We start from the raw sequence: 16,749 nt of genomic DNA, 5'->3' as shown, positions 1-16,749 counted from the left end.
AAAAAAAAAAAAAAAAAAGGAGCCAGTGGTTTATTAACAATATTTTACTTTAGAAAGCAGAAATCAGTTGTGCTCACCATTTAGAACAGGGGCTGTGAGCTGGCAGCCTCCAGGCTAAATGTGGTCTGCAGATATGTTTTGTTTGCCCACTAAGTGTCAGCCAATACTGTGCTTTAATATTTTGTGGGAAGGTGGTATGTATGCCACATATGTCCAGATTTTTGGCTTCTCTTAAAAAAATCAGAATATTTGGCTTGGATTCCAGCATGGCAACAATTAATGGAAGTCTTAATTGAAGCTTTCACCTTCTCATTGCCACTGTCCCCACCACTCCCTGTTGTCTTCTCAGTTTTGACCCTCCCTTTTTAGGAAATCGATCTCTGGCCAGGCAGAGGCACATAGGAAGTACTTCACAAATGTTCATTAGATGAATGTGTGGATGGACGAATGGGCATTGAGCATGAAGAGAAGGACTGGGTGGGACCTTAGGAGTTCTGACCCCACCCCTGCTCCCTTAGCCTCCTTCCTTTTCACTCTCTGCACCCAACCAAAGTAGTAAGAAAGCTCTTCAAGAGCTCCAGGAAAGGAAAAGAGAGGAAGGAGCACATGGGGACTCGGCATAGGAGACCCCTTACACCTCCCACAAAGCAAAACAAAGCAGCTGTAGTGTCAACAGCATCTGGGGAACTCTGGGGGCCCTGGAGGTGCCACACATCAGGGTTTTGCTCAACCCAGTTGAAAAAAGAGGGCTGAGGTCTCTGTGGCCAACGTCACTCGACCCCGCCCCACAGCTTTCTGGAATCACCCTCAGGACCCCAGGACCTGACCCAGCCCTGAGGCTAAACACCAGGGCTGCCCCACAATGGCAGGGGATTACTCCCATTGCTGTACCTATGGGTGGGGCCAGCTGTGGCCCGGAGGAGGCTGCCAGAGTGCTGAGGAGTGAGAGGGGCTGCAGCCCGGAGGGGTTCTCTCTTTCCCACTCTCCGGAAGTGAATGAAGCCCTCCAGCGTAGGTCACGGGTGCAAGGGATGCTGTCTTCACCAGAAGAACCTTTCTCTAAGTCAAGTAAAGAAATGCGTTTGCTTGTACGGTGGTTCCCAGAGCACACACAGGTTACAACTGACATCTGGGGGCTGCTTATAATGTGCCAGGCACCATTCCAAACAATTACATGCATTCATGGTCCTTTAATCCTCACCACAACTCTGTGAGGTCAGAGAGGGTGAGTAATTTACCAATGGGCACACAAGGAGAGGCAGAGTCAGAATTCCAAGCCTGGCAGCCCAGCTCCAGAGTCCACGTTCTTGCCCCTATGTCATGTGAACAAGACAGCACCAGTAAAAGGAGAGACCCAATATGATTCAGAAGGGTTAACTAAGTGAATTTCCCCAGGAGACTCATCTAGCTGATGTTGCAATGGCCTTGAACCCAGAAGGCCTTAAGCCAGAGCCTTTTCTTGGTCCACTTGGTCCCAGCTTTTCAAAGGATGGCCCATAGCCCAGCACCTTTGGCATCACCTGGGAGCATGTTAGAATAGCAGTCTGAAGCCTGCTAGACCCAAGAAATTAGAATCTGCCTTTTAACAAGATCTATGGGGGACTGTTTGCCCATTAAAGGTTGGGAAGCACTGTGGTAATGGGCCACACCACCTGCTGGAGGGGAGTGGAAAGATTCGGATTCGGCCACACAGGTTCTGTTGGGTCTCTGGTTTTTCCAACTCTAAGTCTCTCTTTTTCATCCGAAAGTTCCAAGAGGCTGGGGTTTAACAGTCCTTTTCTTTTTTTTTTTTGAGACGGAGTTTCACTCACATTACCCAGGCTGGAGTGCAATGGCGTGATCTCGGCTCACCGCAACCTCCGCCTCCTGGGTTCAGGTAATTCTCCTGCCTCAGCCTCCTGAGTAGCTGGGATTACAGGCACGCACCACCGTGCCCAGCTAATGTTTTGTATTTTTAGAGATGGGGTTTCACCATGTTGACCAGGATGGTCTCGATCTCTTGACCTCGTGATCCACCCGCCTCGGCCTCCCAAAGTGCTGGGATTACAGGCGTGAGCCACCGCGCCCGGCCAACAGTCCTTTTCAACTGTGAGGGTATGCTACCTCACCCTATGAGAAAAGAGGGCCTGGAGGCCACCTGGGATGATTAATTTCAACTTAATTTCAGCCTAGGAACATCGTGGGCGTGGTAGCTCCTATGATGCCAGATACCCTGTGATCCTAAAATTTTAGCTGTTTTCTCAAGTCCCAGAAATGTTTGAAATATTTCTCACATCTGTTTTCCTCAACCCTAATGCCATGGGGTGTGTTTTGAGTGTGTATGTTTATATGTATGTGTGTCTGAATTACAGAGAAACGAATCACCATCATGTCATTAGTTGCACAACATGAGAAAACATTCCTAGGCTTGGACAAAATGTGAAGCAGCCACAGCTGTGCTTACCATTTAGAACAGGGGCTGTGAGCTGGCAGCCTCCAGGCTGAATGTGGTCTGCAGATATGTTTTGTTTGCCCACTAAGTGTTAGCCAATACTATGCTTTAATATTTTGTGGGAAGGTGGTATGCCACATATGTCCAGATTTTTGGCTTCTCTCAAAAAATCAGAACATTTGGCCTGGAATCCAGCATGGCAACAATTAATGGAAGTCTTAATTGAAACTTTCACCTTCTCATTGCCACTGTCCCCACCACTCCCTGTTGTCTTCTCAGTTTTGACACCAAGTGTCAGCTGCCAGCAGTTGCCTAACTTACAACAGAATTTAGAGAAAAGTTAACATGTTCTTCCATCCATGTCACCCAGCCCTTTACCCATTTATATCACCTGCAGACCTATGCATTTGTAATCCCTGATTTAGACGAAAGTTAGCAGAGTTCCCCTGGGACCTATAGCCTTCTCTAAATTTATAGATATCTTATGATATTCTGCCTGCCTACTGAGCCAACATGAAGAATTTATTTGTGGCATGGTGTATGGGTATTTATTGCTTCCCATTGTGTTCTCAGCCCTCTACTTTATGCTGTGGATAAATGAGAAGCATGAAAACAATTTAGTATTCATTGAAGAAATGTGCCTCGAACTTATACAACAACCAGGGAATAATGAAAGAGAGGTTATGACCAAGGAAGGATTAGCCTGAGCAGGAAGGTGTTGTGTGAAGGGTAGGATTTAGAGGGAAGCATCGTGGGGAGGGAGTGGATGGAGATGAAGGAGGCATGGGATGGATATGGTTTGCTGGAGCAAAAGATTTGGGCTAGAGAAGATGATTAGGCTGAGGGCTCCTGTTAGAAGCAGAGTGAGTGATCAGGTGAGATGGGGGAAGTTTGTGCAGGGCCATGCATGCCACACCGAGTGGATTTGGGGTTAACTAGAACCTGGAAATAGAGAACTGGGTGCTTTTCCCAGAATGCATTATGCTCTCTCATGCAGACTCTGTCTCTTCTTCCTGGAATGCCCTGCCTTATCTGTTCCAGCCAGCTCACCCGCACTCATAGTCTATGACTCAATTCAGAAACCATGCCTCCCAGGCCAGCTTCCTGGCAGGAACAAGGGACTACCTTCTTTATGCTCCTTTGGTCCCCTAGGCATAAGCTTTGAATGTTTCCTGGAAGGAGACATTCTGTAATTCGGGGATTTCCCCATCTGATGCCACCAAATTCTAAACTTCTTGAGAGAACATGGTGTCTTTCTACATGATGACCCTAAAGCCCATCACAGTAACTGGCACTTACACAGTACTCAGTGCATGTTTTTGAATGAATAAATGGATAAAAGAACTTGTGGAAGAGCGCTGCAGGCATGAGATGAGTAGGGCTGGGCTAGGGTAGGGTCTGTGGGTGTAGAAGTGAAGTAAAGAATAGAAGATACATTGCAAGGAAAGAAATTGACTAAGACTTGGTGCCAACTTAACTGTGGTGGCCAGAGAGCCTAAAGGAATTCAAACTAAGGCATGGAAGGACAATGGCAATACTGACAGCACCAGGACAACTGGAATGGGAGCTGGGGAGGATCATGTTCTTATATCCAGAGTGGAAAGCTCTTTGAGGCATGGTACCCTGTGCCCTCCCTTACCTGAGCTGTTCCTGTTGCTCTCCACCTTTTTGCTGCTCCTGAAACTCGAGCCATTTCAGGATCAAGGAAATGAAAGTTGAAAGTAAAGGAAAAGAACATTAAATTTGTATTTCAGATCTTGTTCCAAAGTTCCTGATGCAAAGCTTTAGAGACAGATATAAATATGAAAAAAGCCAGCTGTGGCTATATTGGAGGGGTGTGAGGCATACTAAAGTTCCAGAAAAAAAAAAAAGCCTGGCCAACATGGTGAAAAAACAAAACTAATAAAAAAGAAAAAAAAAAAAAAAACAGGGAAGGGGAGGTGGAATGGGGTGGGAGGTGAGGAGCAGAGCCCATGCTGCTGATTTTGCTGAGGAGGAGGGGGTGACTCCATCTGTTCAGTTCTGCATCTCAGCCATTTATTATATTTGCTGTTAAGTTGCAGCTTGTTGCCAAATGTGCAGAAATTGATAATAATTGCAACCAGACTAGAACCAGCCCGAATCAGAGAAAAATCATCACTTAGGGGCTTCATTTTGGGAAACTGAAGAGAAGGAACTAAATGTCTGTACAAAGCAATTATCGAGATAGCAGTGAAGCAAAAACGAATCCCTTCCTCCCTCATTTCTTACATCCCTCTCATCTGCCCAGACTAGGTTGCCATAGCTCCCTAGCTGCTTTTTCCATGTCTCTCCTTCCCTTAAAATTAACTGTCAGGCAACAGCTAGCATGACCTTTTCAAAATGTAAATTGGATCACGTCACTTCCCTGTTTAAAATGCTGCTAAAGCTCCCATGGCACTGGAAGTCTAGATTTCTTCGCATGGCTTCCCAAGCCCTGCCTGGCTCACTCTCTGCTCTCTTCTGCTTATTCTCTTCCACCACTACCTGCTCTTCCTTTCTACCAAGTTTCTTCTTTTGTGGAAGTCTCAGCCTTGCACCTGTCCATTCCCTTAACCTGCCTGGCCCTTCTTCACCCTTTCTTTAGCAGTCTATTGCCTATTTTCTCCTTCAGATCTTAGCCTCCTCTCAACTTCTGGAAATATTAAAAGCTGTCTGTGCCAGAGAGTGCCAGTAGGTCCCCAGTGACCCTTTTTCCTTTCTCCCTGGGGAGCAGAGTGACTAATTTTGTGTTGGTACATGACTATGCAAAACAGGGAATGCATTTCCCAGCCTCCCTTGCAGCTGAGCAAGGCCATGTGACTGAGTGTGGCCAATGAGATATACACAGAAGCTATTCTTTAAACAGTAATTTAAAAATCAGTGATTTGGCCAGGCACAGTGCCTCATGCCTGTAATCCCAGCACTTTGGGAGGCTGAGGCGAGTGAATCACATGAGGCCAGGAGTTCGAGACCAGCCTGGCCAACATGGTGAAACCCCATCTCTAATAAAAACACACAAATTAGCCAGGCATGGTGGTGGGCTCCTGCAATCCCAGCTACACTGGAGGCTGAGGCATGAGAATTGCTTGAACCTGAGAGGTGGAGGTTACAGAGAGCTAAGATTGTGCCATTGTACTTCAGCCTGGATGACAGAGCGGGACTCTGTCTCAAAAAAGAAAGAAAGAAAAAATCAGTGATTTAATATTTTGAGACAGCCAAAAAGTAGCTTCAAAATACCTTGCTCTATTAGAGTCCAGGGCTCAGCGATATAACAACTCATCAAGAAGTTCTTTAATTACAGATCTCTGTATGACATATGGAAGGACAATCTCCAGGGTATATTCTTTACACTGGGCAACGGATAAGTCTTTTTCTTGTGTTAATAGTTTTCTACTTCCAGTCAAGTTAGAATTCATAATACCGGTTAATACTTATTGAGAGCTTACTTATAATTTGCCTCTAAATCTGCTGAGGAGCATTCTAAGTGCTTGATGCATATGAGCTCATTTGATCCTGACGACATCTGAATGAGGTTAGCACTGTTTTCATTTCCACTTTACAAACCTGAAAACTGAGCCCTCAGGTTTCAGTATGCTCAAGGGTGCAGTCACAGCAGTGACTCGGGCCCAGCTCTATGCGAGCTCTCCACCGCTCTAAGCACTTGCCTCCTCCGAGCCCTACCAGTTTTCAGTTTATTACCAGTGATCAGAAAGAAAGGGGATTTGTTCTGCCTCTGAGATGCTGGTCCAACTGGTTACTGTTATGACAAAATTCTCCCCTCTGACACCTCACTTTTCTCTCCTGGTGACATTTATTGATTTATTTCTGTTCTGCCTTTTTTTATTAAACTGTAAATAGCAAACACTAGGACCTTGGATCCCACTTTATCTGGGACTGGATACTCTGTGGAACCCTCTGGTCTAAGTACTCTCAACTCCTGTCTCTTTCTCTCTCTCTCTCTTTTTATTTTTTTTGAGACGGAGTCTTGCTCTGTCACCCAGGCTGAAGTGCAGTGGCGTGATCTCTGCTCACTGTAACCTCTGCCTCCCGGATTCAAGCGATTCTCCTGCCTCAGCCTCCTGAGTAGCTGGGATTACAGGTGTGCACCACCACGCCCAGCTAATTTTTCTATTTTTAGTAGAGACAGGGTTTCACCATGTTGGTCAGGCTGGTATCAAACTCTTGACCTCGTGATCTGCCCGCCTCAGCCTCCCAAAGTGCTGGGAATACAGGCATAAGCAACTGCGCCCAGCCCAACTCCTGTGTCTCTTACACCAACCAGTTTTATACCAAGACTTAATGCTAAGTCATCTGTGCATACAGTGATATTTCCTTAGTCATAAAGAAGATAGATCTGTACCATGGAGCTTTCCAGAACAGACTCTATTTTAAGGAAACGATCACAGATGCTCCAAAAAGTCCAAGCAGAGACCGAGTGAGTAGGTAAGTAAATTCAGTAAGTCAACAATGTTTTAAACAATGTTTCGGTTATTTCTCTGTAGGACTAGAAACTGGATTAGAAATTAGGTTTTACGTGACTGGGCATGGTGGCTCATGCCTGTAATTCCAGCACTTTGGGAGGCCAAGGCAGGTGGATCGCTTGAGGCCAGGAATTTGAGACCAGCCTGGCCAGCATGGTGAAACACTGTTTCTTCTAAAAATACAAAAATCAGTTGGGTGTGGTGGCATACGCCTGTAGTCTCAGCTACTGGGATCTGTAATCCCAGCCACTTGGGAGTCTGAGGCAGGAGAATTGCTTGAACCCTGGGTGACAGGGCAAGAGTCTGTCTCAAAAACGAAAGACCGTATAGTGAGTGGCAGTATTTCAGGGTCTCTCCCTGTTCTCATTAACCAAGATATTTGGTTTCTGGATCTCACAGCTCAGACCATCTGGGTTGCAGAAAGGAATGTCAGAGGCTGGCCTGTTTTAAGTCATGTACCTCAAATGTTTCTGCTGGTGTAAGTCGGCAAAAATCTGAGAGAGGGCTTCACTCTCCCCCTTGGCCATTAGTTGAATGAGACTCTCACTGGGCTGGGAGGCTTGGAGTTTCTTCTGTCCTAACTATACAGAGAAAAAAAGCAGAATGAGGTGGTTAAGGCCTTAGGGTCTTCACATTTTCCTAATATCATTGTCCAGACTCTAAAGTGTTAGAACTCAGAATTTTCCAAGGTGTAGCCATACCAGCTGCTCACAAAGGCAATTCTGAGGCCATATTTGTTAGTTTACACTCTTTGTATTGGTAAAAATGTCCTCTTCTGCCTTAAGGGGAATATCTTCATTACATACTTTTAACATAACCTAGCAGATACTTATTAATATACCTTAATATCATGTATTAATAGCTTATTAATATAAGCTTTAATAAAGTTTATGCTGCTTGGTTTTATACTTAAATGTAGGGGAATAATATATTTGTTATAGAAATTTAATTAGTGTTTTAAAACTTAATTTCTCTAAGAAATATCCTGTAGTGAGCTGCTTTTTACAACTGGACAAAATTAATTTCTTTCCTGCTGCCCATGACACTCAAAAGAGTTCCAGTTGTGCGTGCTGTCCATAGCCACTCATTCATTCCATATTTATTGAATGCCAACTAGCTACCAGATACCAGGGACATAGCAGTAAAGAAGACAGACAAAAAACTCCTGCCTTCATGGAGTTTCTGTTGTAACTCAAGTCAGACTTATACTCATCATGTTTTGGGGCAAAAAAGCTCAGGTATCTTCGCTGGTAAATTCTATCAAATATTTAAAGAAGTAATAGCAATGCTTCATGAACTCTTTCAGAAAATAGAGAAGAAAATACTTTCCAACTCCTTCAATGAGGCTAATATTAACTTGATACCGAAGCTAGGGTATCACAAGATACCACAAGAAAATTGCAGACCACTATCTCTCATGAGCATAGATGCAAAATTCCTTAACATAATGTGAGCAAACTGAATCTAGAAACATATAAAAAAGAAGTATATACACCATGACCAGGCCGATTTTATTGCAAGGACACAAAGTTGGTTTAACATCAAAAAAATCAATTAATGTAATATGTTATATTAACAGAATAAAGGACAAACTATATAATCATCTTAATAGATGCAGAGAAAGCATTTAACAAAATCTAATACCCAGTCATAATAAAAAAGAAAACTTTTTAATAAATTAGGAATAAAGGGAACTTCCTCAACCAGATAAAGGGCATCTATAAATATTCATAATAAGCATCATACTTAATAGCAAAAGACTGAATGTTTTTTTTTCCTAAGATCAGTAACAAGACAAAGATGTCTGCTTTTGCCTCTTTTATTAAACATGCACTGGAGGTTCTGGCTAGCGCAATAGAGCAATAAACAAATCTAGATTGGAAATGAAGATGTGAAACTGTACTTGTTGCAGACGACACGAGAGTGTGTGTGTGTGTGTGTGTGTTTGTGTGTATGGTGTGTGTGTGGTGTGTATGTAGAAAATCCCAAGAAATCTGCAAAACTGCTATAATGTATAATGAGGTTAATATTAAAAAACAAATTGTATTTCTAATACTATCAATGAATGACCCCAAAACGAAACTAAGAAAACACAAACACGGGCCGGGCGCTGTGGTTCACGCCTGTAATCCCAGCACTTTGGGAGGCTGAGGCGGGTGGATCACGAGGTCAAGAGATCAAGACCATCCTGGTCAACAAGGTGAAACCCCCGCCTCTACTAAAAATACAAAAAATTAGCTGGGATTACATGGTGCCTGTAATCCCAGCTACTTGGGAGGCTGAGGCAGGAGAATTGCCTGAACCCAGGAGGCGGAGGTTGCGGTGAGCCGAGATCGCGCCATTNAAAAAAAAAAAAAAAAAAAAAAAAGAAGAAGGAAAAAGTTGATAATTTCACTTTATAAAAATTAAAAACTTTTGCTCCTCAAAAACATCATTAAGAATGAAAGGCAATTCATAGACTGAGAGAAAATATTTGTAAATTATATATCTGATGAAGAACTTGTACCCAGAATATACAAAGAATTCATACGATGCAATAAGAAGAAAAACCCAGTTGAAAAATGGTCAAGGCCAGGTGCAGTGGCTCAGGCCTGTAATCCCAGCACTTCAGGAGGCCGAGGAGGGTGCATCACCTGAGGTCAGGAGTTCGAGATCAGCCTGGCCAAAATGGCAAAACCCTGTCTCTACTAAAAACACAAAAATTGGTCCAGCACAGTACTGCATACCTGTAATGCCAACTACTCAGGAGGCTGAGGCAGGAGAATTGCTTGAACCTGGGAGACAGAGGTTGCAGTGAGCCAAGTTCGTGTCACTGCACTCCAGCCTGGGCGACAGAGTGACTCCGTCTCAAAAAAAAAAAAAGAAAACACAAATACAATTTAGTTCACAGCAGCATCAACAATACTTAGGAAACCATTTTTAAAAAGAAGTGCAGAACCTGTTTACTAAAAACTACAAAACAGGCCAAGCGTGTGGCTCACACCTATAATCCTAGCACTTGGGAGGCTGAGGCGGGAGAACTGCTTGAACCCAGTTCTCCCATAAGACCAACCTAGCAAGACCTCATCTCTATTAAAAACAAAACAAAAGCTACAAAACATTGCTAAGAGAAACTAAAGTATTGAAATAAATGAAAAGACATTCTATATTCATATATTGGAAGACTCAATATTGTCAGATGGTACTTCTCCCCAAAGTGATGTATAAATTCAACATGTGCTTATCAAAATTCTAAAAGGTTTTTTTTAACGGAAATTAACAAACTGATTCTAAAATTTATACAAAAATGCAACAGATCTAGAATAGCCAACACAGTTTGAAAAAGAACAAAATTGGAAGACTTACACCACCCATTTTCACACTTAATATAAAGCTACATTAACCAAGACATTGTTGTATTCACACAAGAATAGGCAAACTCCAAATCAACAGAATGGAACTGAGAATTCAGAAGTAAATTCTTATGTTTATGGTAAACTGATTTTTGACAAAGGTGCTAAGACAATTCAACGTGGGAAGGAATAGTCTTTTCAACAAATGGTGCTGGGCTAATTGCATATCCACATACACGAAAAAAGTACTTAGACCATTACCTCATTCTATACATAAATATTAACTCAAAATGGATCATAGACCTAAATGTAAGAGCTGAATCTATGAAACTCCTAGAATAAAACAGGATAAAATCTTTGTGACTTTGGAATAAACAAAGAGCTTTAGATATGTATTAAGAACCTGATACATAAAAGAAAAAGCTTCATGCCTGTAATCCTGGCACTTTGGGAGGCTGAGGATGACAGATCACTCCTGAGGTCAGGAATTTGAGACCAGCCTGGCCAACATAGTGAAACCCTGTCTACTAAAAACTATAAAAATTAGCTGAGTGTGGTGGCACATGCCTGTAGTCCCAGCTACATGGGAGGCTGAGGTGGGAGAATCACTTGAACCTAGGAGGTGGAGGTTGCAATGAGCCGAGATTATACCATTGCACTCCAGCCTGGGGAACAGAGCGAGACTCTGTCTCAANAAAAAAAAAAAAAAAAAAAAAAAAGAAGAAGGAAAAAGTTGATAATTTCACTTTATAAAAATTAAAAACTTTTGCTCCTCAAAAACATCATTAAGAATGAAAGGCAATTCATAGACTGAGAGAAAATATTTGTAAATTATATATCTGATGAAGAACTTGTACCCAGAATATACAAAGAATTCATACGATGCAATAAGAAGAAAAACCCAGTTGAAAAATGGTCAAGGCCAGGTGCAGTGGCTCAGGCCTGTAATCCCAGCACTTCAGGAGGCCGAGGAGGGTGCATCACCTGAGGTCAGGAGTTCGAGATCAGCCTGGCCAAAATGGCAAAACCCTGTCTCTACTAAAAACACAAAAATTGGTCCAGCACAGTACTGCATACCTGTAATGCCAACTACTCAGGAGGCTGAGGCAGGAGAATTGCTTGAACCTGGGAGACAGAGGTTGCAGTGAGCCAAGTTCGTGTCACTGCACTCCAGCCTGGGCGACAGAGTGACTCCGTCTCAAAAAAATAATAATAATAAAAAAGGAAAAATAGTCAAAAAATTTGAATAGACATATCACCAAAGAAGGTATATGAACAACGAATAAACCCATGAAGAGTTGCTCAGTATCATTAGTCATTAGGGAAAATAATAGTAAAATCATTACACATCTGCTAGAATGGTTATAATAAAATAGGCAGTACCAGTTTTGGTGAGGCTGCAGAGAAACTGAAACCCTCACATGTTGCTAGTGAAAATGTAAAATGGTGCAGCCACTTTGGAAAACATTGCCGGTTTCTTTAAAAGTTAAACATAAATTTACCAAATAACCTAGTAATTTTATTCACTGAACTCTACACAAGATAAATGAAAACAAATGTCTAGAAAAATCTGTACACAAATGTTCATAGCAGCATTATTTATAATAGCCCCAAACTGGAAACAATCCAAATGTCCATTAACTGGTGAAACAAAATGTGGTCTATCCATACAATGGGATACTATTCAGCAATAAAAAGGAATAAACTGGCTGGGTGAGGTGGCTTGCGCCTGTAATCCCAGCACTTTAGGAGACCGAGGCGGGTGGATCACCTGAGGTCAGGAGTTCAAAACCAGACTGACCAACATGGCGAAACCCTGTCTCTACTAAAACTACAAAAACTAGCTGGATGTGGTGATGTGCACCTGTAATCCCAGCTACTCAGGAGGCTGAGGCACGTGAATCGCTTGAACCCGGGAGGTGGATATTGCAGTGAGCTGAGATCACACCATTGCACTCCAGCCTGGTGACAGAGTGAGATTCTGTCTCCCAAAAACAAAAAAAAAGCAAAACAAAACAAAAAAACTGCAAATACTCTGTCACTCTGCCCTGGAGTTGGCCCATGCTACAACATGGATGAACCTGAAAAATGTCATGCTAAGTGAAAGAAGCTAGACACAAAAAACTGTATGTTGTAAGATTCCATTTATATGAAATGACTAAGATGAATGCGTAGAGACTAAAGACATATAATGGTTGCCTAGAGCTGGGAGTAGGAACAGGGAATGACTGCAATGGGCGAGGGGGAGTTTTTTAGGGTGATGGAAATGTTCTGAAACTGGATTGTGGTGATGGTTACACAACTATATTCATCTACTGAAAGTGTTGAAACTGTACACTTACAATGGTAGATTTTATGGTTCTAAATGATATTCAATAAAGCTGTTTAGAAAAGGCCTCAGGCTGAGATCACCTTCATAGGGCGCTCACGTACCAGCTGGGTTATGTGAGCTCTACCTCGCTGCTCTGGCCTTGGCTAGAGGCTGGCAATGGTTGCTCACTTACCTTGGAATCTCCTGAGGGGCTACAGCAGTTCTTGGGTACCAGGCAGTGAGTAACAAGAATCCTAGGGTCTTTGGTGGTGATGGACAGCCCCTTTTGCAGAATTTGAATCAGTCGGATCCAGAAGTGGAAAACAGTCTCAGGATGGTCAGGGTGGAGCTTTAGGTAATACATCTTCTCAGTGACTGTCCTCAATCGCAGGATACGTTGATGACGGTCACATACCTGGAGCTCCACAAACTTCAATGGGAGAATCCTGAAGCCACCAGGGAAGATACACATTAACAGCCCTGTTGCATCTGATCTGACCCTGTCTTCACCAAAATGAAGAAGGTCTCCTTTAGGACTAAAGCTTCTGGAGGTAGGAAAGAGGGTGCTTTAGCACAGGGCTGCTCACATGCCAGGGAGATCAAATATGCCTCTGGAGCTTGTTTAAAATGCAGATGCCTGAAGACACCACTAAAGATTCCAATTCAGTAGGAGTCGGGTGTGACCCTGGAATTTGCATTGTAACTTCCACCCACCCTGCCATATTCTCGTGCGTCCTAGACTCTATGTGAGAGAGACAGCCTAGGAGGTAAAGTGGCTGGAGTCATAGATTTTGCAATTTCTTTCTTGAAAACACCAAAGGAGCTTGCCCCACTCTCTGGGTTATGCATTTATTGAATTTAATGCCACAGTTACTCTTCCCAAGGGAGTTCAAGTTCAAGGAGCTGGCTTTGGTCCTAATATGAGTCAGCTGGGACTGGGCTGTACTTGCTACATGTACACCAAGAACATCACGGAGAGATGTGTTACTGAGGTAGCATGGAGAAATGAAGGGTCTTCCTGGACTTCTGGGACTATCTAGAGATTCATGAGACATCCTACAGATTATTTAAAGAGGCCCAAAGATGAAAAAAAGGCTACTTCATCCCAGACAAGCATGATGTCACTCCATGCTACAGTTCTAAGTGAGACTTAGTCCCATTTATTTTACTAATAGAAAAACTGGCTGGGTGCAGTCGCTCACACCTGTAATCCCAGCACTTTGGGAGGCCGAGGTGGGTGGATCACCTGACGTCAGGAGTTCGAGACCAGCCTGGCCAACATGGTGAAACCCTGACTCTATTAAAAATACAAAAATTAGCTGCACGTGGTGGCGGGCACCTGTAATCCCAGCTACTAGAGAGGCTGAGGCAGGAGAATCACTTGAACCTGGGAGGCTGAGGTTGCAGTGAGCCGAGATCCCACCAATTGCACTCCCGCTTGGGCAACAGAGAGAGACTCAGTCTCAAAAGAAAAAAAAAATTAATTCAACAAACACTTGTTGAGGAAAGGGACAAACAGCTATTAGGTCCTTATTACAAGAAACAAGGAAAGCACNAAAGAAAGAAAGAAAAGAAAAAGAAAAACTAAGGAGCAGCAAATAACTTGTGATTTTAAAAATTGAATCCACTTACTTGCACGCCAAGAACCAGAAATAATCTCCCTCCCCCAACCAGCGCTCCATCTGCTGGACCTCACTGCCTCCTTGCCCTTGGGCCAAATGCTGAGAGATTTCCTATGAATTCAGTAGGGTCTGTGCAGCGAGAAAGAAAGTGGGCAGGTAGACTGGCCCTCACTCCTGTCCACATGATGCCTCCCTTTGTCCCACTTGACCTCTGTCCTTCCAGTGCACCACCTGTCTTAGGTTGCTCTTGTCTAAAACAATTTAATGTCACTGCTGATGACAGCTCTATCTTCTCTTTGAGTTTAGTAGTCAAGCAACCTCTGCTTTGCAGCCACCCCTCACCCTTCTTGTCCTCCATTCCCATCTGCATTGCTCACCTCTTCAGGAAGATGTTGGGGACTGTGGATGGTCTGTTCCATGTCTGGCTCTGCCCCTGGTGCCATTTGACATTGGCCATGAGTAGGATGTTGGGGAGGGGCAGGCAGGGCACCGAGGAGGTCACCCCCAGGGCTGTGGTGTTGGAGGCTATATGGATCTCTCTCCAATTCCTGCCCCCTTTGACCTGCAACACAGCCCCCAGGCACAACCTGAGCATTTGGCAAAAGCTGCAGTCTGTTTCAGCCCAGGGTTTCTCAACCTCCACACTATTAATGTTTTAGGTCGGATATTCTTCGCTGAGGGCTGGATACTGCCCTGCACACTAGAGAATGCTTAGTAGCATCCTTGACCACTGCCCACTAGTTCTAGTAGCACTGCCAGCCAAACTGTGACAATGAAAAATATCTCCAGACATTGTCAAATGTTCCCTGGCAGTGGGGATCAAAAATGGATTCTTGTTGAGAACCACTATATTGGTTAAACAACTACTAGTATTTAAACAGTATTGCAACGACCTGCTGTTAACAATTGCCCACAAGAATTATAACCCAGGAGTTCCCTGGCATCTGTCACATTTCTGCCAGTCCTCCCTGGACTGTTTCCTGGCCTTCTTTGAAAAATGTATCGTCTTGGTCCTTCCCCGAGGGGCCCTGTTATCTCCTGCACCTTCACTGAGCTGGAAGGTCCTCTCTAACTCCAAAGTGCTGTTTATTCTCGCTTCCATCCAACCAGAGGAGAGCCCAGGCAAGGAGACAAACGCGAATCGAGTGCCTGTTAGACCAGGTACTTCGCTTGCTGTATTTGCATTTCATCTTCAGGTCAGTTCAACCCTTTTACATTAAAGGAGCCAGATTTAGGCTGTGCAGGTCCTTGCACGGTCACCTCCCAAGGAGAAGGCAGAGGACTGGAACCTGAGAGCAGTTCTCTCTGGATCCCCAGATGCTGCTCTTTCTCCAACGCACATTTTTGTTCTTAAGAAAGAGGATGAGTTCAGGCCCTTTGCAGGGACATGGATGAAGCTGCAAACCATCATTCTCAGCAAACTGACACAAGAACAGAAAACCAAACACTGCATGTTCTCACTCATAAGTGGGTGTTGAACAAGAACACATGGACACAGGGAGGGGAACATCACACACTGGGGCCTGTCAGGGGGTGGGGGGAACAGAGGAGGGATAGCAGGGGTGGGAGGATTGGGGAGGGATAATGTTAGGAGAAATAGCTAAAGCAGACAATGGGGGGATGGATGCAGCAAACCACCGTGGCACGTGTATACCTATGTAACAAACCTGCACGATCTCCACATATACCCCAGAACTTAAAGTATAATAATAATAATAACAAAAGAAGCATGTATTTTCACTGCCTCTTTTGTTTATCTGCTTCAGGTGACAGCCTGGGTGCTGAAGTAAACTGGGGGATTTGAATACCAAATTTCCCACTTAGAGCAGAGGACCCCTGACCTTTCTCCCCGGGTGACAGCTGTTGGTAGAAGCCCTGTCTGGGGCTCTGGAAAGCCCAGGTCAATGGGGATGGCCTTGCATTCCAGGTCCACTAGCTTCTCCTTGCCTCAATATCACTCTGCCCCAGTTTCAGGGATGGGCTCTCTCAGTCATATCATGGGAACAGGCTTAGAAGAATCAAAAAGTGCTGTTCTGCACTACCCCAGAGTACCTGGACGAAGTTGCTTTCAAACACCACGGAGTCAGGAAACAGGTTGAATTCTGGAGAATGAAGCATCTGGCAGAGCAGTCCCTCCTCCACACCTAGGGCCACTCCAGGGTTCGACTCCCCATCCACAGGCAAGAGGCCCCTGAATTCTTCCCAGGCATTCAGGGAAGGGAAGGTTGGATAGGATCGTGTGACTTTTACTGTCTTCTTTGATTTCCTCCAAGTCTTTCTATGTGGAACTGATGACATTTCTACTCATGCTCAGGGGCCTGCTGCACATTTGTCCTGGGATCTCTCTCTCCCCTCCTGGCCTTGGGCAGCTGGCCAAGCCCTGGACCGCCAGTCAGCTCACAATGATGAATGGATGACATCATGAAAAACCAGGACAGACCTCCAGGAAGGGGAAGTGCAGAGGAGCCTCCCTTTTCCTCCAGAGGGCTTGTGTGACTTATCCACACCCTGACATTCTCTAACCCTTTGCAGAACCCCAGGACATAGTTCTCCCACAACTTGCTGAGAAAGC

The 16,749-nt window shown here is 44.2% G+C and overlaps 1 protein-coding gene across 2 annotated transcripts in view; it reads right to left on the bottom strand.

Moving 5' to 3' along the window:
* FAM71F1 (family with sequence similarity 71 member F1) overlaps window positions 1-16,528 on the bottom strand; it is an 18,513-nt gene extending 1,985 nt beyond the window's left edge. Inside the window, exons 1-6 of one of the 2 annotated variants that reach the window (XM_037746047.1) lie at window positions 16,230-16,528; window positions 14,555-14,739; window positions 12,749-13,001; window positions 7,372-7,493; window positions 4,071-4,114; window positions 892-1,059 (exon numbers count right to left, since the gene is read on the bottom strand). In XM_037746047.1, the coding sequence (XP_037601975.1) occupies window positions 892-1,059; window positions 4,071-4,114; window positions 7,372-7,493; window positions 12,749-13,001; window positions 14,555-14,739; window positions 16,230-16,475 (1,018 nt within the window). In that variant the 5' untranslated portion in view covers window positions 16,476-16,528. The remainder of the gene's footprint in view (window positions 1-891; window positions 1,060-4,070; window positions 4,115-7,371; window positions 7,494-12,748; window positions 13,002-14,554; window positions 14,740-16,229) is intronic. The other variant, XM_037746048.1, reaches the window with a different exon arrangement.
* Window positions 16,529-16,749: the final 221 nt, after the last annotated feature.

This window comes from Cebus imitator, unplaced genomic scaffold (genome assembly GCF_001604975.1).
Source record: "Cebus imitator isolate Cc_AM_T3 unplaced genomic scaffold, Cebus_imitator-1.0 Scaffold219, whole genome shotgun sequence".
In the NCBI taxonomy this organism is placed as follows: domain Eukaryota; kingdom Metazoa; phylum Chordata; class Mammalia; order Primates; family Cebidae; genus Cebus; species Cebus imitator.
This window is presented reverse-complemented; position numbering and strand designations above follow the sequence as displayed.